Genomic DNA, 23,504 nt, shown 5'->3' on the forward strand with positions numbered 1-23,504 from the left:
TGTACCCTTTGCCAGACATTTTCACGCTTTGATCAAGGCAAACCAGACAGTTGAGATGATTCAGTTTATTTATTACTAAAGGGCATGTTGAGTAATATTTCTCATTCAGTCATAATTTGGACTACATCATAACCCTTCTTCTCAGCCCCCCCAACAAAAAAAGAAGGAAAAATGGAATTTACAGGTACAGGACTTGAAAATTATGATAGCAGAAATAGTAATAGACATCTTTCAAAAATCTGTGTTTCCACTGATACCTGTTCTTTAAGCTTGTTCTGATGTTTTCTCTTTGAAAGGGAAATCTTAGATTCAGTAAACTAGTTCATTCATGTACAGGCTTAATGATTTCATTGTTCGTGTGGTGGTGGAAGGTAGCATGTAGAGCAGAACGCCTCAACCTGGACTCCTTACATATTTAAATTTTTTAAGATTAGTTATTTATTTTAGAGAGTGAGAGAGCAAGAGTGGGGGGCAGAGAGGGAGGGAGAAAGAATCTCAAGCAGATTCCCCACTAAGTGCAGAGCTGACAGGGGCTCAGTTCCATGACACTGAGACCATGACCCAAGCAAAACTAAGAGTTGGAGGCTTAACTGACTGAGCCACCCAGGTGCCCCCACATTTAGATTTTTAACGTGTATTTAGATTCTTCCACTTGGTTTTGAAATCTGAGTACCTCTGAGGGAAAATTACTTTAGAAGTAGTTTTTCGATGTTTATAGCAGCAATGTCCACAATAGCCAAACTGTGGAAAGAGCCAAGATGTCCATCGACAGATGAATGGATAAAGAAGATGTGGTCTATATATACAATGGAATATTATGCAGCCATCAAAAGGAATGAGATCTTGCCATTTGCAACGATGTGGATGGACCTGGAGGGTGTTATGCTGAGTGAAATAAGTCAATCAGAGAAAGACAATTATCATATGACCTCACTGATATGAGGAATTCTTAATCTCAGGAAACAAACTGAGGGTTGCTGGAGTAGTGGGGGGTGGGAGGGATGGGGGTGGCTGGGTGATAGACATTGGGGAGGGTATGTGCTATGGTGAGCGCTGTGAATTGTGCAAGACTGTTGAATCACAGATCTGTACCTCTGAAACAAATAATGCAATATATGTTAAGAAAAAAAAAGAAGATAGGAGAGGAAGAATGAAGGGGGGAAATCGGAGGGGGAGATGAACTCTGAAAAAACAAACTGAGGGTTCTAGAGGGGAGGGGGTGGGAGGATGGGTTAGCCTGGTGATGGGTATTAAAGAGGGCACGTTCTGCATGGAGCACTGGGTGTTATGCACAAACAAGGAATCATGGAACACTACATCAAAAGCTAATGATGTAATGTATGGTGATTAACATAACAATAATAAACAAACAAACAAACCTAACATACACACACACAAAAAAGAAGTAGTTTTTTCCAATAACCTGTAGTTAAGTATTTTATAATTATATAATGTTAGGCTGTTCTTCTTGCAGAAAAAGAGTTAGTATAGCACAATTACGACTGCTATTCTTAGAAATGTCTGCCTGTAAGATTGGCCCCTACCTAGCCGCTGGGGACTTGGGTTTGGAGAGGGTTCTCACCATTCCTGGGACTGAAAACAGTTTTTCACTGCACCTAAACAGTTCATACAAGCCATGTATCTTATACTGAACACCCAGTTTCCTTCTGGGAATCTAGGTTTTGATATGTGTCAAGGCAGAAGATACCCAGTCACCAGCCTCCAATAAAATCACTAGGAACTGCGTTTCCAGTGAATTTCTCTGGTAGACATTTCACAAGTGTCGCGACAGTTTGTTGTTGGAAGGATTAAGTGTGACTCCATCAGGAGAGGACTCTTGGAAGCTTGTGTCTAGACTCTGCTGAACTTTGCTCCATCCGTGTGCTTTTTCTTTTGTTTATTTTGCTTTTATCCTTTTGCTATAATAAATCATACCCATGATTACAACCAAATGTTGAATTCTGTCTGTCCTATTAGTGAATCACTGAACCTGGAGGTTCTGGTGGACCCCTGGCATAGCTTTCCTCTTATAATTTAAGTTCAGTGATCTGGGATAAATAATATTATATAATACTTAAATACACTGTCTATATTCAGTTGGATGTTTACCTAGTGTAAGAAGAAAAGGGGGGGAGCTACATCTTCATTCCAGTGACAATATAAACACTCTATGACCTACTATTTTTCAGCTTTGAGTTCTGGTTCATGTCCATGAAAGGTCTGGTCATTTTATAGACTCAGATCTCAGTCTTCCTGGTTCTCTGTTTTGTTAGATCTCCAAAGTTCTGATTTTATACAATCTGTGTTCTAAAGTTAGTTTCATCAGGATGCTGAGTTTACCAAGAGTGAATTAGTCCATCTAGATTTATCATGTAAGATGATAAGAGACACAAAATTGGGATCAGAGAGATATTGAGAACATATTTATGAGTCTGTCTTCCCCCATTTCCTGCAGAGATAATTTTTTCTTAATAAAAGCTAATTATTTATAAAATATTACTCTTATAGGGGCACCTGGGTGGCTCAGTCATTAAGCGTCTGCCTTTGGCTCAGGTCATGATCCCAGGGTGCTGGGATCGAGCCCCGCATCGGGCTCCCTGCTCAGCGGGGAACCTGCTTCTCCCTCTCCCTCTACCCTCCACCCCCCGCTTGTGTTTCCTTTCTTGCTGTGTCTCTGTCAAATAAATAAATAAGATCTTTAAAAAAAATATTACTCTTATAAGACTAATTGTTGTTATTGTTGTTGTTACTTAACTCTTAATAGCCAAGTTTTAGAAAATGTATATAACCAGAGAATGAATATTTTTAACTTTTGCTTTTCATTTGCTGCTGCCAACTTTAAAATTTTAGGTCTGATTTTTTTCCTTGAATGTATTCCCTGAGATTTTGTTATGAAAAATAAAACTTTCTATATTTTATTTCTTTACTGTTTTTGTTCTAGATAGTTTGGTCTCCTATAAAATTTTGTATATCTCTTTTCTGTAGAGACAGATAACATATCTAGTTTATGCTTCATCCATGATTTATAAAACATTATAAAATAAATTATTTTGAGAGCTCTACAAGTTTGATTTATTCCTGTCAGTTTAATCTTGTGGTGATTTTGTCCCCCCCAGGATTGTTGATGTTGTTTAGACATTGTTTCAAGTTAAGAGCATTTCAAACTCTAACATGTAGAATTTACTATTTTCTTAACCCATTAGATTTTTTTAATTTAGATGCTCCATTGTCATTGCTGTTTCTTTTTAGATTATCACAGGGAATTCTTTTTCTGTTTACCCGTGCCAGGAATCTGTCTACTCATATAGTCACAGCTAAATATGTCTTTCTCTTTTAATGTGTTACACCTTTTTTGGTCAAGAAGAGAACAGATTAAATATTGTAGTAATAGGAATGAGTAGGCCATTAATAATGCTGCCCATAATCATCAACTAAATTATATTGTGCAATGCTTTCTTTTCAGTTATTAAATTCACATCATCCCCCTTTTTTGTTTTTATTGGATTGCACTATCACTGGCTCTTTTTTTTTTCTTTTATCTTTGTAGAAATTAGGACACAGTTCTTACATTTAAACCTGTGTCTAGTCTGCCTAGGAAACATTCAGTCCATAATATTTATATTAGAAATTGATAGCAACTGTCCACAAGCCCAAGCTGGTGGCATAAACAACTATAAGGCTGGTATTGGAAAGTGTGCAGTGGCAGGGACTGGGAAGAGCTTAGGAGGTCCATATTCTATCTGCAGGCATTCAAAGTGAGAATTTGAAGTACTCTGCAAGGTAAACAAAACAGTGGTGCATGGCCCATTAGGCCCAGAGACCTTTTATAGTCTCTTACATACTCATATCTTCATACATCTACCCAATATATATAGTATTTAAATAGGTTTTGTTCCTACTCTGGGGTATTTTTGACTAAAAATATCTTTCCATTTACCTTTCAGAAGTAAAATGTACATTACCAGTTGAATAGCCAAATGAGAAAAGTATGTCCTTTTCAAAATATTGTTTACCAAGGATTATTGATAGGGAAGTTTCTTCATGTCTTCTTTCTGGAGTACTCCTATAGCAACTTTGTTAAAAAAGTATAGACATGCTTCCTTTCTATTTTGCTGTGAACCAAAATGTCTCTAAAAAAAAAAAATGAGCTTTTTAATTTAAATAAAACCTCAAAAAATGCATCGATATTAGAAAGTCCTATACAAAATAGAGTAATTTTGATTCTGTTTGGTTGTGGAATACCTCTTTGTTTTTATTAATTTCTTTTTGTTAAACAGAGTTGTTTTTTTTTTTTTTCCTTAACCCCCAAATGAATATGCATTCGTAGAAACATTAGCAAATTCTACCTTCATCATGGCTTGGAACTAGAATCTAAAACCTCCTCACTACCTTTTCAGATCTACTGGATTGCTTGTATTTCTGCTTTTTGGTTCCTTTTTTTTTTAATTTCAGTAAGTTTGCAAAACTCAAAAAGTAACTTATTTAAAGCAGTTAATTACTAACAACTCATCTTTCCCCAAAGTTTGGATTTACTCTTCTGAAGTTGATTGTGATGGCTTAATATCCACTTATGTCAGATTGCTCTTGAATATATGGAAGGTTTAAAAAAAATACATAAATTTTAACTGGGTTAAAGATTTGTGTTCGCTATAACTGCTTTGTCATTAAACTAAATGAGGTATTAAAGTCTTAAAACCAGAGTTATAATAAGATAGAGAACTCAACCATAACTGTATGACTAAAGAAAATACTAATTGACGATGCCTTCTTCTCAATTGTCCGAAATAGGCTTGTTTCGTGTGGCGTTTTTAATTGAGTTATAACATTTCTTTGTTTTCATTCTGTTTTTATGGATGTACGACTCTTTAACTTGGAAAATTTGTTACTTTATTACTCATGTGTGTTTTAGTAATTAGGTTTCTTTTCCTTTACCCTCACAAAATGCAAGTCTAGTAAATGTAATATTGGTTATCATGTGGTTGACTTTAAGTCTCTTTTTAAAATTTTTTATTCTAAATGTTATGTTTGAAATTGTAGAATGAGGAAATATTTTAAGCAAACATGCAAACATGAGGTAGTTTTTCTAATGATAATGAAATTATATTTTCTAAAAGGAGCTCTGTAACTATGGTTATGTTGTATGAAAAATCTTAATGAAAATTTAGAGATCAGTAACAGATTTTTTCATTGCTGTTGCTGTAAGCAATATTATATAGTAATCACTGTATGATTGCTGAGGACACAGCATTGAATAAGAGAGTCCCTGCACTTTGGACCCAATTTACATACTTTTTCTCAGTTTTTCTTAGATATTAAGTGATTTTGCAACCAAAGAAATTTAATAATCTCTTAGAATGAATTTCATCAAACAAATGTGATAAATAATAGTTTTCTGGTTTTTGTATATTTCATTGAGCATCATGATCCCTACGATATTTATAATTATAATTAATACTCTTAGCAAACAATGTATAACAATCAAAGAAACCACTATAAACAATGCATTTAAGTATATTTTTTTCTAATGTTTTAGCTGGGAAGTTTTAAGATTCCTTCTGTCAAACTTAAGATGGTGGCTAGAAGAATATGGCTTTGATGGATTTCGTTTTGATGGCGTTACATCCATGCTCTACCATCACCATGGAATGGGTAGGTAGCCTAATATATTACAGATGCAATGAATGATTTCATTTTTTTTTTTTACTGGAATATTAAAACCAAGTTTAGAGTTCCATTACACAGCTGCAATGACCATTATTGTTGGCTTGATTTTCATTAGTTTCATTGTGTATTTCCTTTCTCTAGTGACTTCTGATCTTTTTGGCAAGAGGTTGGATATAATTACATTTTATAAGTAAATAAACAATAATGCTTTTCTTTGAAATATACCTACTTAATAATATGCTATCCTTAATGTGTAGCTTTCCTTTAAAAGTGTTTTATTTATTTTTTTAAATTTTTTTCTATTCAAATCTAACATGCAATGTTAGATTAGTTTCAAGTATACAAAAGTAAAGATTCCACAATTCTGTTCATTACTCAGTGCTCATCACTATAAGTGTATACTTAATCCCGTTCACCTATTTCATCCATCCTCACACCCACCTCCCCTCTGGCAACCATCAGTTTACTCTGCATATTTAAGAGTCTGGCTTTTTGTTTGTCTCTTTTTTCTTTGTTCATTTGATTTGTTTCTTAAATTTCACATATGAGTAAAGTCATATGGTGTTTGTCTTTCTCTGACTGACTTATTTCACTTAACATTATACTCTTTAGACCCATCCATGCTGTTGCACATGGCAAGGTTTCATTCTTTTTTATGGCTGAGTAATATTCCATTATATATATGGTCACAGCTTCTTTATCTAGTCATCTCTGGATGGACACTTGGGTTTCTTCCATATCTTGGTTATTATAAATAATGCTGCAGTAAACATAGTGGTGCATATATCTTTTTGGATTAGTGTTTTTGTATTCTTTGGGTAAATACCCAGTAACGGAATTATTGGATCGTATCGTAGTTCTATTTTTAATTTTGGAGGGGGCCTCCATACTGTTTTCCACAGTGGCTGCACCAATTTATATTCCTACCCACAGTGTACAAGGGTTCCTTTTTCTCCACATTCTTGCTAACACTTGTTATTTCTTGTGTTTTTTATTTTAGCCATTCTGACAGGTATGAGGTGGTATCTCATTGTGGTTTTGATTGGTATTTCCTTGATGATGAGTGATGCTGACTATCTTTTCATGTGTCTGCTGGCTGGCCATATGTTTTCTTCAAAATAATGTTTATTCATGTCCTCTGCCCATTTTTAATTGGATTATTTGGTTTTTTGATGTTAAGTTGTATAAGTTCTTTATATATTTTGGATATTAACTTCTTATCAGATACGTCATTTGCATATATTTTCTACCATTCAGTAGGTTGCCTTTTGTTTTGTTAATGATTTCCTTCATTGTGCAAAAGCCTTTTATTTTGGTATAGTCCCAGTAGTTTAATTTTGCTTTTGTTTCCCTTGACAAAAAAGACCTAGCTAGAAAAATGTCTGGCTGATGTCAAAGAGAGTACTACCTATGTTTTCTTCTAGAAATTTTATGGCATCAGGTCTCACATTTAGGTCTTTAATCTATTTTGAGTTTATTTTTGTGTATGGTCTAAGAAAGCGGTCCAGTTTCATTTTTTGCCTGTAGCTGTCCAGTTTTCCCAGCACCATTTGTTGAAGAGACTGTCTTTTTCCCAATGTATTTTCTTGCCTTCTTTGTCATAGATTAACTGACCATAAAATTGTGGGTTTGTTTCTGGGCTCTCTATTCTGTTCCATTTATCTATGTGTCTATTTTTGTGCCAGTACTATTGTGTTTTAATTACTGCAGCTTTGTGGTAGATCTTGAAATGTGAGATTGTGATACTTCCAGTTTTGTTTTCCTTTTTCAAGATTGCTTTGGCCATATGGAGTATTTCGCGGTTTTGTGCAATTTAGGGTTGCATGTTCTAGTTCTGTGAAAACTACTGTTGATATTTTGATAGAAATTTCATTGAATCTGTAGATTACTTTGGATAGTATAGACGTTTTCACAATACTGGTTCTCCCAGTCCATCAGCAAGGAATAGCTTTCCATTTGTTTGTATCATCTTTAATTTTTCCCATCAGTGTTTCATAGTTTTCAGAGTACAGGTATTTCACCTCCTTGATCAAGTTCATTCCTAGGTATTTTATTCTTGTTGGTGCAAAGGTAAATGGGATTGTTTTCTTAATTTCTCCTTCTATTCAAATTAGTATATAGAAACTCAACATATTTCCTGTATATTAGTTTTGTATCTTGCAATTTTACTAAATCCATGTATCAGTTCTAATAGTTTTTGGTAGAATCTTTAGGGTTTTCTGTATATAGTATCATGTCATCTGCAAATAGTAAAACTGGTGAAAAACTGAGAGCTTTTCCTCTAATATCAGGAACTAGACAAGGATGTCCGCTCTCACCACTTTTATTCAACTGGAAGTCCTAGCGAAAGAAATAAAATGTTTTTAAGCCAACCATTTATCAGAGCACCTATAGAATGTGAACGCGACAGCAATTGCAATGAGAAATAAATAACAAAAAATAAATAAATGCGAACCTTTGTGAATGTGTAGGTCTCTTTGCATATTAAACACTGATAAAATGTGTATATTTTAAATAGATGTTCACAGTTAAAATTAAATTATAAATTAATTTGTAATTAAAAACATTGATCAGAGATCTTCAGTTGAAAAATTGTTCAAAGAAGTGGGATCATGGAATCCTAATTCCTCAGTAGATAATATGGTGAATAATTATTATTTTTTAAAGGCCAAATATTTACCAGCAACAACCAATCTGAAAAAGGGACTTTAACCTGTAAATATTGAAAAGCGGCTGCCAAGGAAAGAAGCTATATTCAAAGCATCCTGCTAACTGCTCATAGTCATGGTCTGCCCCCATGAAGTGTTCCTAGAAAAGAAGTTGTATCTATAAAACATGACAGGTTTCACTGATATCCTCCAGTTTGAGAGAAGATAACTTGAGGGATGAAGAAGGAAAGCATGGCAAAGGTCAAGAAAGAACCTCTCCTAGATTACAACACCTGCATAACCCTGTAGAACCTCTTTCTGCTGAGGGCTTGGTATTTTCCAGGGAATTGTGGAATTAGGGAAATGAATTGAAAAAAAATGAGATAAAGCAATCAACATCAAGACACAAACTATTCAATATATAAAATTAAGTGATAAAGAGAAGTTCAGCAGGTGACAGAAAGAAAAAGAAATTTACTTGTGTGGATGAAAACAATGGCTGAACTCATACTTTTCTCTTGCCAACAGCAATGTATAAAAAATTGGGGGGAAGCAAAATTTGACTTAAGAATTTGATAATTGAATTGCCATTCCAGTATTAAATTGAAAGAGCTTGAGGAATAATACTTCTATAATTATATTTGAAAATACCATTTAGTGATGGGATCCAGGAAACTGAAAAAAAAAGTGAGTCAAAATAAAAAAAACTTGTTATAGGGAAACAGAGGGAAAAGGCATGTATTGGGCACTAATTTGAATTAATTAAAAATAAGTAAACAATTCAAGAAATCAAAAGTAAGTAGTATAACTTCCATAAGTGCTATGTACTATAAGCAACCAAAATTAGGATGTGAGGGAAGAGAAGGTAGAAGTAAGTTGGAGGATGTTAAAATCTTTTTGTCATCATAGGAAATCTGTATTGCATAAATTGAAGCACATATTTAAAATAATATAAACACTATGTCTCAATGTTATGATGGTTTTCATATTTGCTTTTCTTCAAAGGGATCTAATAGGAACTAGCTAACATTAACATCTCTTGACATGAGAAAAAAATGTATCTAAAAATTGAAATATAGAATTTGGTATCATTTCATTTTTTTTGCTTTAAAATTATGTTAAAATTAAATTAAAATTTTCAGTTAGAGTGCTTTGTTTGCTTTTGAAAAACAAAAAATAAATTGCAGGATTGTCTGAATTCCAGATGTTTGCTATGGAGTACTTTTCTAAGATAGAATATATTTGCTGATGCTAATATTACATGGTATTGAGGCTCATTACATTTTGCTATGATAACAAAACTGATCTCAATAAACTAATTGGTGGGAGCATTTGTGCTAAGTTAAGGCTTTCATGTTAAAATAATGCATCTATATTGATTTTCTCTTCTGTAGGTCAAGGTTTTTCAGGTGATTACCATGAATATTTTGGACTTCAAGTAGATGAAGATGCCTTGATATATCTCCTGTTGGCAAATCATTTGATTCACACGTTGTATCCAGATTCTATAACAATAGCTGAGGTAAAACCATAATGATCTCTACCCTCTGACCCCCTTTAATATAGAACATTTTGTCACAGCATACAATATTTGAATGATTAATCTCATGTTGTCAATAATTGCATAACCAAAATTATGCCCTGACTATAGTGCAGCTATCTTGTATGGGTGGCACATTATTTAGAATGCAGTGTTTTCTTATTAGGAGATAGTGTGCACTAATTACTTGTCATCATTTCATTGTTACAAAAGAAAATGCCAGTGGTTAGAAAGTAAAATATCCTAATCAGTGGACAGGTCCTTCCGCCATGAGACCTTCAACAGAGAAAAGAATTGAATATTAATGTGTGTCTGGTTTTTTTATTTATTTATTTTTTCTTTTCTGGTTTAATCATTAGAGATGGCAGGGCTCACTGCCTGCAAGCTTCTCTGAAGTCTCTCTTGTTCTGATGCGATTACCTTTCTTGTTTATGTTATTGCTCTTGGATTGCCAAATGTTCACTAGTTATTCATGATTACTGAAGGTTCATGATTAACTGTCCCAAAGCTGCACTGTAATGATATAATTCGGTATATGCATAATTGACAATTCCCCTCTTGGTGATAAATGTGATAAATTAAGAAGTTTGTTAAATGCTTATGCTAATTTAGATTTAGTTCTAAAATCCCTCTGGTTTTCTGAGTCCTCTTACTAGAAATTATTAAAATTGAATTTAGTATGTTAAAACTGTTCTGTACAAAGTGCAGTGGTTGGCATCTGAAAATAGCAAGAATATCCTTAAAAGCGTCAGAGTTCAGTTGTATTTGCACATTGTTGGCATTTAGTTCATGGGAATGAAATGCAGTAGTGACGGTCTCCTTTCTGTGGTATTTATTATTTGTATAGACTTTTTTTATCCATCTTTTCTCAAAACCCTGAATCTTCAACTAGATGGAATGATTTCCTTGTTTATCTTTGAATAGAGAACAGTTCCTTTCTTTAGACATTTTGTCTTCTAAATATATTCTAGGAACAGAAAAATGGACCCTAAATTTCTAGAATAAATTATTACACAGATTTTTTAAAAAACACAATTATAATAACATTTTGATAAACCTGTATTATTCTACACTATATACCTGCCTACATTTGGTCATATCTTATAAATCTTACTAATACTTGTGCTAATTACTTTATGTGCCAAGTATCTTTTAATGTCAGAGTGTATTTTAAACTTATTTTGTCTTTTATATGAATTTATTTTATCTGTCAAACATCAAAAAACTTTGTCAATTATATTTATGACAATTCAAAGCAGAGACAGTATAAATGAAAAGTTACTACAAACAATTAATGATAGTACAAATCAAAAGTGGGTACTGGAAAAAAAGAAGCAATTATTTAATACATGAAACTTAAAATTGTTACATTGATCTTTCCGTTCATTTCAAGTAAAATAGTTTCATGATCTCGGGAGCCCTTGTCTGATTATCAGTGTTTCTACCAATGAAACTTTGAGACTTTAGCCTACTTTATGTTACTTGGTTTTAGATTTTTTTTTTTAACAAGATGTGTCTTCAATTTATTCTACTTAAATTGAAAACTACTTCAATTTCAGTACATCACTTTTCTGTCTAGTGGGAGTCTCTTCAAAATGTGAAATTGATCCTCATGAACTTTTTTTTTAAGAAAGGAATGTGGTGTAACAAATAAGTACTGTAGTTTATATAAAGTCCTATAGTAGAAATTTAAATTTATTTATGATAGTTACTAAAATTGAAGACTTATTTTCCTAGAATGTATCTACCATTTCCCATGGTTCTATTTGCTATATTAATTAAAAGTATTTTTTGATTGAGGTTCCCCCCCTTTTGGAATAGTCATAAGATACCCTTAGATATTAAAAAATAAAACTACTTCAACTTTATTTTGAACACATGGTTATTTTTATATGCTATGTTGGTAGGTATTGACTTTTTTACATTTAAAGTATATTTATTTTAGTGCCTTTATGTTTACTTTTTTTTCCTTTTAAGATTTTAAAAGGAAAAGGATAGTCATAACTCTTCTCTTTCAAAAGATGGCTACAAATATCTCATGTGCATTAATGGAGTAGCTTTCTAGGGTTCAGATTTAGGAGTCAAGACCAACTGGTGTCCAAATGTTTTTCTTAGCATATTCTATTTCCTATCAAAGTAGTCCTAAAACTATCTTTAGAACAAATATAGAATGCGTCTTAAGGTTCCTTGAGAAAATTATCTTGATCTTTAATACCAGCCTATCACCAGTGTTAGGAAAACTTAGTCGCATGAAAACTCTTTTGGGAAGTTATTTTGTCTATAATTCCAGTGCCTAACACGAGTACCTGGTATTTAATACATATTCAACCAATGTTTATAAGGAACCAAACTAAATGCTTACTATAATAGTGAAAATATGACATATTATAAGATATAACTTTTAATTTTTTTCTGTTAAGCATTCATCCTTTTCACTTTTTTGTCCTTTTTTTCAGTTATAAACTGTGAAGTACTATGTAGAAATGATATTATTGACAAATACTTCATTTTCTAACAGATATATTCCACTATGCACTATATTTAAATGTATCTCTCTTTCATTAGAAAACAATAAATTATTTTAGAAGTCCAAAGAGGTCATATATTTCTTTTTTTACCAGCTTTTCTGTGTGAAGAGTTTGCGGATAGTGTTGTATACGAAGAAGCATTTGAGTTTAAGTTTCAGAGAGCTCAGGGTATGTGATAGTCTTTTATAGAAAGTAAGGATAATAACGCAAGGAAGAGTTTGGGCAGTGACGCACATAGAAGAGTTAGTGACAAGCACAGGGAAGAGTAAATATTCCAAAGTGAATGATGTATTTAGTACTTGAAATATAATAGTAGAAATTATGGTGGAAAGCTATAGGTCTCCCCGTTGCATTTTCTGTGTACTTCAGTTAACAATTATAACAACTACATCACGTTATCATTTCATGATAATAAGTGTGTATATGTTTAGTTAGGTTCTATTTATAAGGAAGTTATATGAAGGTCAGATATTATGTCTTATTTACCTTTAAATTCCTGACAGCACCTGTATTTATTCTCTCACAAAATGGTATTGAGTTCCTGCTTTATGGCAGGTACTCTTATACTACTCTGAATTCTTGGCATATATCAGTGAACAGCAAAAACCACAAAACCCTTGTTCCATGGATCTCACATTCTAACAGAAAGTAAAGAGGCAAATAATCAAATAGGAAATTATATTGTTAATACTTAAAGTATGATTGTTGAATTGAATCTTTAGCTAAAGAATTTGAGTTTTCAGTTATTGGCTATTGGAAGCTATTGATGGGCAGTGATAGGGCACTGTCTCATAAGATGTTAATTTGGGGGGCACCTGGGTGGCTCAGTTGGTTAAGCGCCCAACTCTTGATTTCGGCTCAGGTCATGATCTCGGGGTCATGAGATCGAGCCCTGTGTTGGGCTCCACAGTCAATGGGAAGTCTGCTTTCCCTCTTTCTCTCTCTCTCTCCCCCCTTCACTCTCTGTTCCCCCACTTGTGCTCTTGCTCTCTCTCTCTCTCTAAAATAAATAAATAAATCTTTAAAAAATATATTAATTTGGCAGCAGTTAGAGTGAAGGGAAACTGGAGATGGGGAATTCCATTTGGAAGCATAATGGTCTAAGCAAGGAGTAATGAATATTAAATAAGACAGTAGCTATAGAAATGGAGCAAGGGAAAAGGATTTATTTGAAAGATGTCGTAGAGTTAGAATTGCTAATATGTGACTCATATTTCACCATAGTTGCTGGTATAATACATTTTGCTACATCTGGGTCCTTATACCATCTTTTTTTTCCTTATGTGTTTATTTGATTATCAGTAATAATCTAGTGGTGGCATGACAGAGAAGGAAGACACTCTGTTGAAGGGCCTGACATCTGAGTCCTGACTCTACTCTTGAGAAACATATCTTCAGAGATCCCTTCACCTGAGTGAGCTTCAGTTTCTGTATCTTCTAGATGAAGAGGATCCACCAGATAACCTTAAGACCCATTTCAAGTGTAGCTGACTATACTGAAAGCCATCTTATTGCTTCATACTTAATGTACTAAGTCTTTTTCTATCTCATCGGAAGATAGGTCCTCACAAAATATACTCCTTGCCAGTACTGTATGTGAAGAGAATAAGTATAACAGATATATGCCACATGTGTTTTTGTGTTTGATGAAAGCAGTAGCAAAATGTTCATACATTAGCTCAAAAATAAGTCTAAGAAACTATGTTTTGGCAGTAATCATCTTACTCTTTTGTGTTCTCTATCTTGTGATACTAAGGAAAAGAAAAATAAAATCGCCTCATGAGATTGAAGTTGTCCTGCATTGAAAAGCATTACACAAAATGTTAGTGGGAAATGAGATATGCTGTCATAGTTGTAACTACTTTTACAATTCTGCTGCCCAAACACTCCAAAAATATATGCTCCCATTTACTGTTTTTATTTATTGGCCTAGAATTTACTGTCAAAAATATAGTAAGAATCTGAGCAATGTGAATTGATAATGCTGATGTATTTTGTTGCAGGATGTATCAGGAATGCCAGCTCTCTGTTCTCCAATTTCCCAGGGAGGAGTTGGTTTTGACTATCGATTAGCCATGGCAATTCCGGATAAATGGATCCAGGTAAGATTTCATGCAATTTTTTCTTCCTGTAAATACTCTGTATTATGTTGGTTTATTTATTATCTCTTTGATTTATTTCTTAATTTGTGGTCATTAGTTACAAATACTATAATTATTATAATTGAAGTATTAAATTTTCCCACTAGTGTGTTGATTCTTGTACCTTTTTAATAAGGTACTTCACAAACTTCTAAAAGTTCTAGTTTAAAGTATTCATACTTGAGTTATTCAGATAAGGGGAAAATATTAATATAACTTTAGCTGTAGTACATGGAATTTTGCATTATCAATGCAGTTTTATGAAACTTCAGTGCTCTATATTTAAGACACATTAAACGTCGAGGCATCCATTTCTGCCTCCAAATCATCAATGTGGAAGTTACTCCTTAATTCCCAGTACTTGCTTCATAGCATGTTTCTTCCTCAATAGATTTAGATTCATCCATTCCTTTACTTAGCATTTAGAAATCCTTACCATGTGTCAAGCACTAGGGATGAGTAATTGTACATGACACCTTGCACATAATTTATAATACAATTTTATTAAATTTAATGACATTTAAGTACCTTGGATTATATTTTGTTTTATTTAATGTTTGCCTAAAAGACCAATGTTGTTATATAGACTTAGATTTGACATAGAACATTTTTGAGTGGCTATGTCCATAACCATAGGCTGAATATGTGTAAGAAGTCAGCTATGTCTCGAATAATCATAGCCTTCTGATGATTCCTTTGGTACAGACATGAACTAGGGCCATGACATCACAGGGACAGACCCATTGAACTTTGCATAGAAAAACCATGGAGCCCACTCTGAAGGAAGTGGTTACTATAATCCTGTCTTAACTTTCTTTCCTGTGCCCCCAGGCAATTTGTACAATGCACAGATGTGACATTAAATCTTTACCAACATAATTTCTGCTTCTCTATTTATAATGATTCCTTAGACACTGTCAAGTTAAAAAAGCAAATGTTTTCCAGAGATGATTAGACTCAGAAATCAAAGAAACAAATATGTATTCTAGCTTTAACACCTGGGAACATTGCTTTATATCTGTCATTTAAAAAAATGCTGTGGTCCTCAGTTTTCTTACCCTGGTTTAAGGGTCTTTACCCACCATCTTTTAGGATTTCTAATCTTCCACGCAAACTTTTTTTCCCTCACGAGTGCCAAATCTTCCTTTTTTCACCTCCTACTGGAAAGCCTTCACCAGTTTTGTGCAGATTCAAGAATATTTCAAGGTGTACATTAACCTATAATTATAGCCCACAGTGGGATATTTCCTTCTCTGAACAATGATGACAGTTTTAAAAGAAAAGAATTAATTTAACTTATGAAACATTTTAGTACCTTGTATGCTCAAGGTACTGTACTAGTCAGTACCTCATAAGAATGGAAAAACATATTGTCCTATGTATAGGATATGACCATCGTGTCTTCTTAGATCATGAATTCTCTAAAGGCACATGTCATTTTCTATTTAATATAATTATTTAAAAATCTTTGCATCACCAAAGTGGTTAATAAGACAAGAGACAGTTAAAATAATATTTTTTAAAAACTCAGTGATTTCCCCTACTTATGTAATTTGTGCATTTAAAAAGATAATTCCATAAACAACTACTGTTTCCCCAAATGTCAGTAAAGCACACAAGAGTATTAATCCAAATAATAGCTGTACTCAGAATGTATGTGGTATTCATCATGAATGTATGTGGTATTCATCGTGATTTACCCATAGGGTCTGAGTTAGGTTAGAATGCTAGATTTCATTCATGTTTTTGTTGTTCAAAAACAAATTATTTACCACTTTCTACTTCTCTTAGTTCAAAGACAGTAGTTTGGAATATCACATTTAATCATATTTAATCACTTACTGAACAAATATTTGCCTATCTAAAATATGGCAGATTTGCAGCATCTCTTTTCATTTTATTTGGTCATTTTTATTACCTACCTACCTTTTTTCACCTTTTTATGTTAAATTGATGTAAGTATTTAATTGAATTCATTCATTACACATAGTTCCACCAAATGTTTATTAAGCACCTTGTATTTTTTTTTTTAAGATCTTTTTATTTATTCATTCAAGACACAGAGATACAGAGAGAGAGAGACAGAACATGAGCAGGGGGAAAAGCAGACTCCCCTCCGAGCAGGGAGCCCAATGCGGGGCTCGATCCCAAGACCCTGGGATCATGACCTAGCCAAAGGCAGACGCTTAACCATCTGAGCCACCCAGACACCCCAAGCACCTTGTATTTTTATTATATAAAGTTTCTCAATTAAACTTTTTATGTGAAGATAATTGTAGATCCCCATGCAGTTGTAAGAACAGTTGTAATAAATACAGTGAGATCTGGTGCACTCTTAACCAGTATTCCAAAGTCTCACAACTAGGATACTGACAACTGATGTAGTTAAGGTATAGAATATTCCATCACCATAAAGTTCTTTCATGTTGTCCAATCACTTTTTAACCTGTGGCAACCACTCTGATCTCTATTTCTGTAATTTTGTTTTTCATTTCAAGAATGTGATACAGGGGTACCTGGGTGGCTCAGTCATTAAGCATCTGCCTTCAGCTCACGTCATGATCCCAGGGTCCTGAGATCGAGCCCTGCATCTGGCTCCCTGCTCAGCGGGAAGCCTGCTTCTCCCTCTCCCACTTCCCTTGCTTGTGTTCCCGCTTGTGCTATGTCTCTCTCTGTCAAATAAATAAATAAAATCTTAAAAAAAAATGTGATATATATGAAATCATATAATATGTCACCTTTTGGGATTACCACGTTTCACTCAGCAAAATTCTCTGGAGATTCATATAGGTTGTTGCATGTATCACTAGTTTATTCCTTTGTATTGCTGAATGACATTCCAGGGTATGGATATACCAGTTCGCTTAATCATTTACCCATTATAGACATCAGTATTGTTTCTAGTTTTTGGCTATTACAAATAAAGCTGCTATAAACATGTGTGTGCAGATTTTGTATGGCCATCAATTTTAATTTCTCTAAGATAAATGCACAAAAGTGCAATTACTGGGTCATATAATAGTTGGATATTTATTTGAGTAGTTGGATATTTAATTTTTTAAGAAACTGCCAAACTTGTCCAGAGCAACTGTACCATTTACATTCCCACCAGCAATGTTGGAGAGATCCAGTTTCTGTACATCCTTGCACCTATTTTAATCATTCTATAATAGGTGTGTAGTGATATCTAACTGTGGTTTTAATTTGCATTTCCTTAGTGGCTTATCGTGATGAACATCTTTTCATGTGTTTATTTGCCTTCTATATATCCTCCTTGATGAAATGGCTATTCATATCTTTTGACCATTTTCTGATTGGATCATTTGCTGTGTAGTTTTGAGAGTTCTTTATATAATTTAAATTAAACTCTTATTGGACATGTGGTTGGCAAATGTTTTCTCCCAGTCTCTTGCTTGTCTTTTTATCCTGTTCATGTGGACTTTGACAGAGCAAAAGTTTTGTCTACATTAAATTTGATGAAGTCCAGTTTATCATTTTTTTCTTATAGAGACCTTTTTTGGTGTCGAGTCTAAGAATTCTTTGACTCTCCTATGTTTTCTTTCAAACATTTTATACTTTTATATTTAAGTCCATGGTCCATTTTGAATTAATTTTTGTGCAATCAATGTTTAAGACTTAGTTCCTTAGTTCAAGTTTTTACTTTTCTCTTTCTTTCTGTCTTTCTTTCTTTCTTTCTCTTTCTTTCTTTCTTTCTTTCTTTCTTTCTTTCTTTCTTTCTTTCTTTCTTTCTTTCTTTCTTTCTTTCTTTCTTTCTTTCTTTCTTTCTTTCTTTCTTTCTTTCTTTCTTTCTTTCTTTCTTTCTTTCTTTCTTTCTTTCTTTCTTTCTTTCTTTCTTTCTTTCTTTCTTTCTTTCTTTCTTTCTTTCTTTCTTTCTTTCTTCTTTTTTTGTAATTTCTGACTCTTCTAGCATGATTTGTTGAAAAGTCTATCCTTCCATTGATTTGTCTTTGCACGGTAGTCAAAAATTAAGTGGGCATATTTGTGTAGGTCTATACATTAGTGTGAAATTGTTGCTGTACCTAAATACCACAACAGTGTCTTAAAACAACACAAATTTACTATTATATAGTTCTCATAGTTCTGTAGGTCACAGATCTAAAATGGATCTTATTAGACTAAAATTAAGGCATTGGCAAGGCTTCACTTCTTCTGGAGGCTCCAGTTCCCTTGCCTTTTCTAAAGGCTTCTAGTTTTTTAAAAGCCACCTATACTCCTCAGCTCGTGGCCCCTTCCTCCATCTTCAAAGCCAGCAAGGTAGCATCTTCAAATTTCTCTCTTACTCTGACAACTCCCCCTTTTGAGAAAGATCCCTATAATTACATTGGACCCATCAGGTTATCCAGGATAATCTTTCCCTTTCAATGCATTTGTCTTTATCACTTCTAAAGTCCTTTTGCATGTAAGGCAACATGAATATGGCTCTGGGCATTAAGATGTGAACATCTATGGGTGGTCATTATTATTCTGCCTAACACAGTCTGCTATCTGGTGTCTAATGATTCACATTGAAATTCTGGGAGATGGCTAAACACATCTGAATTCCTTGGACAAAAGTCAACACAGGAAGATTCGAGGAGGCCTGAACCCCATTTCTTGTACCAAAATCTGCCCCGGTTTTGCATTAGTTGCTGTGCAACAAATTACCACAAATCTAGTAACTTAAAACATTACTCAGTTGCTATCTCATGATTTCTTCAAAGGACATCCATCATATTCCAAGGTCCCACCTCGACTTTAGGTAAAGGATTGTACAGAGATGTGAATCTGCAGGGGCAGGAATCATGGGGACCATCTTAGAATTCTGCCTATCAGAGTACAGTTGACACTTTGGACAGAGGAATGAACCCAGGCAGAAAAAGTGTATTGAGTAGAAGAAAGAGGCTATTTTTAGGAATAACTTTCAAGAGCACCAGCTTTATAGGATAGGCAGAGGGAGAGACTGCAGGATGCCTAGAGTGGTAGGAAAACAAAACAAAACAATCAGGAGTCTCACATTGTAGACTGAGACGGAAAGTGTCTCATGGGAAGGGATGGAGTCAGCACTCTCAACACATATAGCAAATACTTGCCTAAGAAAGAGAAATTATTACCTAAGAGACAGTCATCTGCAATCTTGGCAAGGCCATTTGCATTGAAATAGAGCAGAAGCCAGCTTGGAGACTGAGTGATAACTGAAGTGGAGGAAGAAATGTGTGGTCTGGGGGCGCCTTGGTGGCTCAGTCGTTAAGCATCTGCCTTCAGCTCAGGTCATGATCCCAGGATCCTGGGATCGAGCCCCACGTGTTGGGCTCCCTCCTCAGTGGGGAGTCTACTTCTCCCTCTCCCACTCCCCCTGCTTGTGCTCTCTCTCTCACTATGTCTCTCTCTGTCAAATAAATAAAATCTTTAAAAAAAAAATGTGTGGTCTGTTAAGATGTTAATTATTTCATGATAATTAGCCTTTAAACTTTGACAGGTTTTTTTTTAGTTATCATTTTTTTTAAAGAATGGAACAAAACATTATTCCTGCTAAAATTTTCTTTATTCAAACCTAAAAATGTAGCAAGTATATCTCTCTCTTGTGAAAGTGACAAAAAGATGACGTGCACAGTAACACTTCACTGTGGTCTTAATCAAGAGGTAACAGTTGTTACAGTGAGAAAAAAAAGGTTGAAAAAAACCCAGAGTGCTGTGATCAAACCATCTGCACAAAAGCAAACACACCCACACCCCACATCACTGTCATTTGGTCAGTCTGTATAAAAGCTTTGATTTTAGTAAAAAGTTTAACCAAAGATGTTTTTGCTATATGGGTGCCCTTGTATCTACATGTCAAGTAATTTGGATTGATATGATGGATGCCTTCAAATAGTGACTTAAGGTAAGAACAATAATGATTTATTCAAATTATTTTCTCTCTTGCATTTAGCTACTTAAAGAGTTTAAAGATGAAGATTGGAATATGGGCAATATTGTGTACACACTCACAAACAGACGCTACCTTGAAAAGTGCATTGCTTATGCAGAGAGCCATGATCAGGTAAATGAATATGTGTACAAATTAATTGTGGCTTTCTTTGTATTTATTAACATATCTAATACAAACATATCTAAATGCAAATCTCTATAGTTTAATACAGTTAATATAGTTTATATCTATCTTTACATGAAAACTATACTTGAAAAACATTTTAAAATTATTTTGCAGATCTATAAATTCCAGCTTCAAAATGCAGCACTATTTTTACTCTGCCAGACTGTAATTAAAAAATTGTAAATGACAGTTGCAAGTGTTCTCTTACATGTTTTCCTTTGTTGTAATGAGAGGAATATTGGTGCTGATCCAGGTTAATTTTAATTTCCATTTTAGATTTCCTTCTAGAGGTTTTCTTTTATGCCTTTTGATAAGCTTTCATCATTTTTTTCCTGCAATCACTGAAATCTCTTGCTAGGTAGTTACCCTGACCCCTGTTTGTCCAGCTTCAGCCCATCCTTTCTAATGCAGCCTGAGGTATTTTCCAAAGAGCAAAGCTCATTTTGTCAACCCAGATCTTTTGATTAAATCTTCTCATTCAAGCCCACTCATATTCTGGCCTAAGCCAAAGTTTCTGCCTTCATTCTCTGCTCATTTCTCCAAGCATTTTATTCTTCAGTACAATAAAATTCCCACCCATTCCTGAATAAGTCAACCTTGTTCCAGTTTTGTAATTTCCCCCACACACCTGTAAGTTTCTAGTGCACCTGGGAAGCTTCTGTGAAGTTCTGCTGTCCTGCCTCAGATGTCGTATTCTCCCTCAAGACCTCATCTAGTTGTATAGGGAAAAATAGTTGCCTCATCCTCCATGCTTTCATCACATTTTAGGCAGAACATTTGTTCCCATTACCTTTAGATTTTTAGCCTTAGCACTGTGACTGCTTCTAGTAGTTGTTCAATAAACATAAGTAAGTGGGGGAACAAAGGCCATTTAGTTATATAAAGCCATATCAATCCTCATAAGCATAAGCAACATAAGATGGCCTCTTTATATGTTAAAAAGGAGACAGTAAAAATTTTTGAAATTATTTGCATGGGGCACCAGGGTGACTCAGTCAGTTAAGCGTCTGACTTGGTTTCAGCTCAGGTCATGATTTCAGGGTCCTGAGATCCAGCCTGAATCCAGGTCCATGCTCAGCATGGAGTCTGCTTGAGATTCTCTCTCTTCCTGCCCCTCCCCTGGCTCACACTCTCTCTCTCCTCTCTCTAAAAGGAATAAATAAATGGATAAAATCTTTATAAAAAGGAAATTATTTCCAGTATGTGTATTAAGAAAATTGAAGCTCAAACAATAAGCCTGTTATTTTTGCAGAAATTGACCATTTAAGGTAAACAGGTAAATTTTCAGGTGTCTTCTCTAATTAATAAGAAAGTCTAGGGGCGCCTGGGTGACTCAGTCATTAGGTGTCTGCCTTTGGCTCAGGTCATGGTCCCAGGGTCCTGGGATCGAGCCCGGCATCAGCCTCCCTGCTCCTTGGGAAGCCTGCTTCTCCCTCTCCCACTCCCCCTGCTTGTGTTCCCTCTCTGGCTGTGTCTCTCTCTGTCAAATAAATAAATAAAATCTTTTGAAAAAATTTAAAAAAAAAAGAAAGTCTAAGTAGACCAGAGGTCAGCTACTAAGGCCCATGGGCCAAGTTCTGCCTGCTGCCTATTTTTGTAAAGGTAATTGGAATACAGCCATGTTCGTTCACTTATGTATTTGTCTGTGGGTGCTTTTGAGCCATAATGGCAGATTTAGGTAGTGGAGACTGAGCAAGTGGCCCACAATGCCTAAAATATATACTGGGTAGCCTTTACAGAAAGTTTTCTGACTCATGATATAAACCTATATTAAATTTTGTATCTTCCAAATCAGGACAGGGCTTTCTTTTCAACGTAAATTGGCCATAGAGCAAATCAGATAAATACCTACAAAAAATGAGAACCAAAATCTAAAAAATTAAAAATGGATAATATTAACCATGGAGGAACTCTCACCAAATACATAACAATATGAAAACTAAAATGCAGTATAAATTCTTTATATTGCAAACTCCTAGCAATTATAACATATTTTGAGCTCTCTAGATACATTTATTTGATATAAATGAATAAAAGAATAAATGAGTGGATTAAACAAATTGAAGATGAAACAGATTATTTTTATAGTTTTCTTCCCAAAATGTACAACGAATTATAGACTTATTTCATACTTTAAAGATTCAGGTAATTCTGCCTTTTATTACAAATTGTTGGAATATACAAAAAGATGCAAGTTTCCTAGTTCTTTCTAAAAGCAAAAATAGGGCACCTGGGTGGCTCAGTTAGTTAAACATCTGCCTTGGCTCAGGTCATGATCTCAGGGTCCTGGGATGGAGCCCTGCGTCAGGCTCCCTGCTTACTGGGGAGCCTGCTTCTCCCTCTCCCCCCTGCTCTTGTTCTCTCTCTCTCTCTCTCTCTCAAATAAATAAATAAAATCTTTCATGAAATCATAAAGATGTATATTTATAAAATGAGTAATATAGACAAATATACATCATAGTAAAAATCTAAGCAGAAGTTATCAAAATAAGTTTGTAATAGAATCATAGATTAAAGAAATAAAGAGTTACACGTAAGAATATAATTGAACAATTCCAAACAAGGGAAAAGGACAAATTGTTTTTAAGAACTAGTACTGCCAGAGCGCCTGGGTGGCTCAGTCAGTTAAGCATCTGCCTTTAGCTCAGGTCATGATCCCAGGGTCCTGGGATCGAGTCCCGCATCAGGCTCCCTGCTTCTCCCTCTCCCTCTGCTGCTCCCCCTGCTTGTGCTGTCTCTCTCTCTGTCAAATAAATAATTAAAATCTTAAAAAAAAAAAAAGAACCAGTACTGCCTAATAACTATTTAACAAATAGATATACGTTGTCTTCAAACTTCTTTAACAATGGAGCCTACTATTGAGTCACGCTTCTATAGCACTCGAAGTTA

At 34.4% G+C, this 23,504-nt stretch overlaps 1 protein-coding gene across 1 annotated transcript in view; it reads left to right on the forward strand.

Moving 5' to 3' along the window:
* Positions 1-23,504, forward strand: part of GBE1 (1,4-alpha-glucan branching enzyme 1) — a 286,744-nt gene that overhangs the window by 185,567 nt on the left and 77,673 nt on the right. The window contains exons 8-11 of the mRNA XM_027582988.2: positions 5,534-5,649; positions 9,707-9,834; positions 14,384-14,482; positions 20,451-20,561. Coding sequence (XP_027438789.1) covers positions 5,534-5,649; positions 9,707-9,834; positions 14,384-14,482; positions 20,451-20,561 — 454 coding nt within the window. The remainder of the gene's footprint in view (positions 1-5,533; positions 5,650-9,706; positions 9,835-14,383; positions 14,483-20,450; positions 20,562-23,504) is intronic.

This window comes from Zalophus californianus, chromosome 1 (genome assembly GCF_009762305.2).
Source record: "Zalophus californianus isolate mZalCal1 chromosome 1, mZalCal1.pri.v2, whole genome shotgun sequence".
NCBI classification, from domain to species: Eukaryota; Metazoa; Chordata; class Mammalia; order Carnivora; family Otariidae; genus Zalophus; species Zalophus californianus.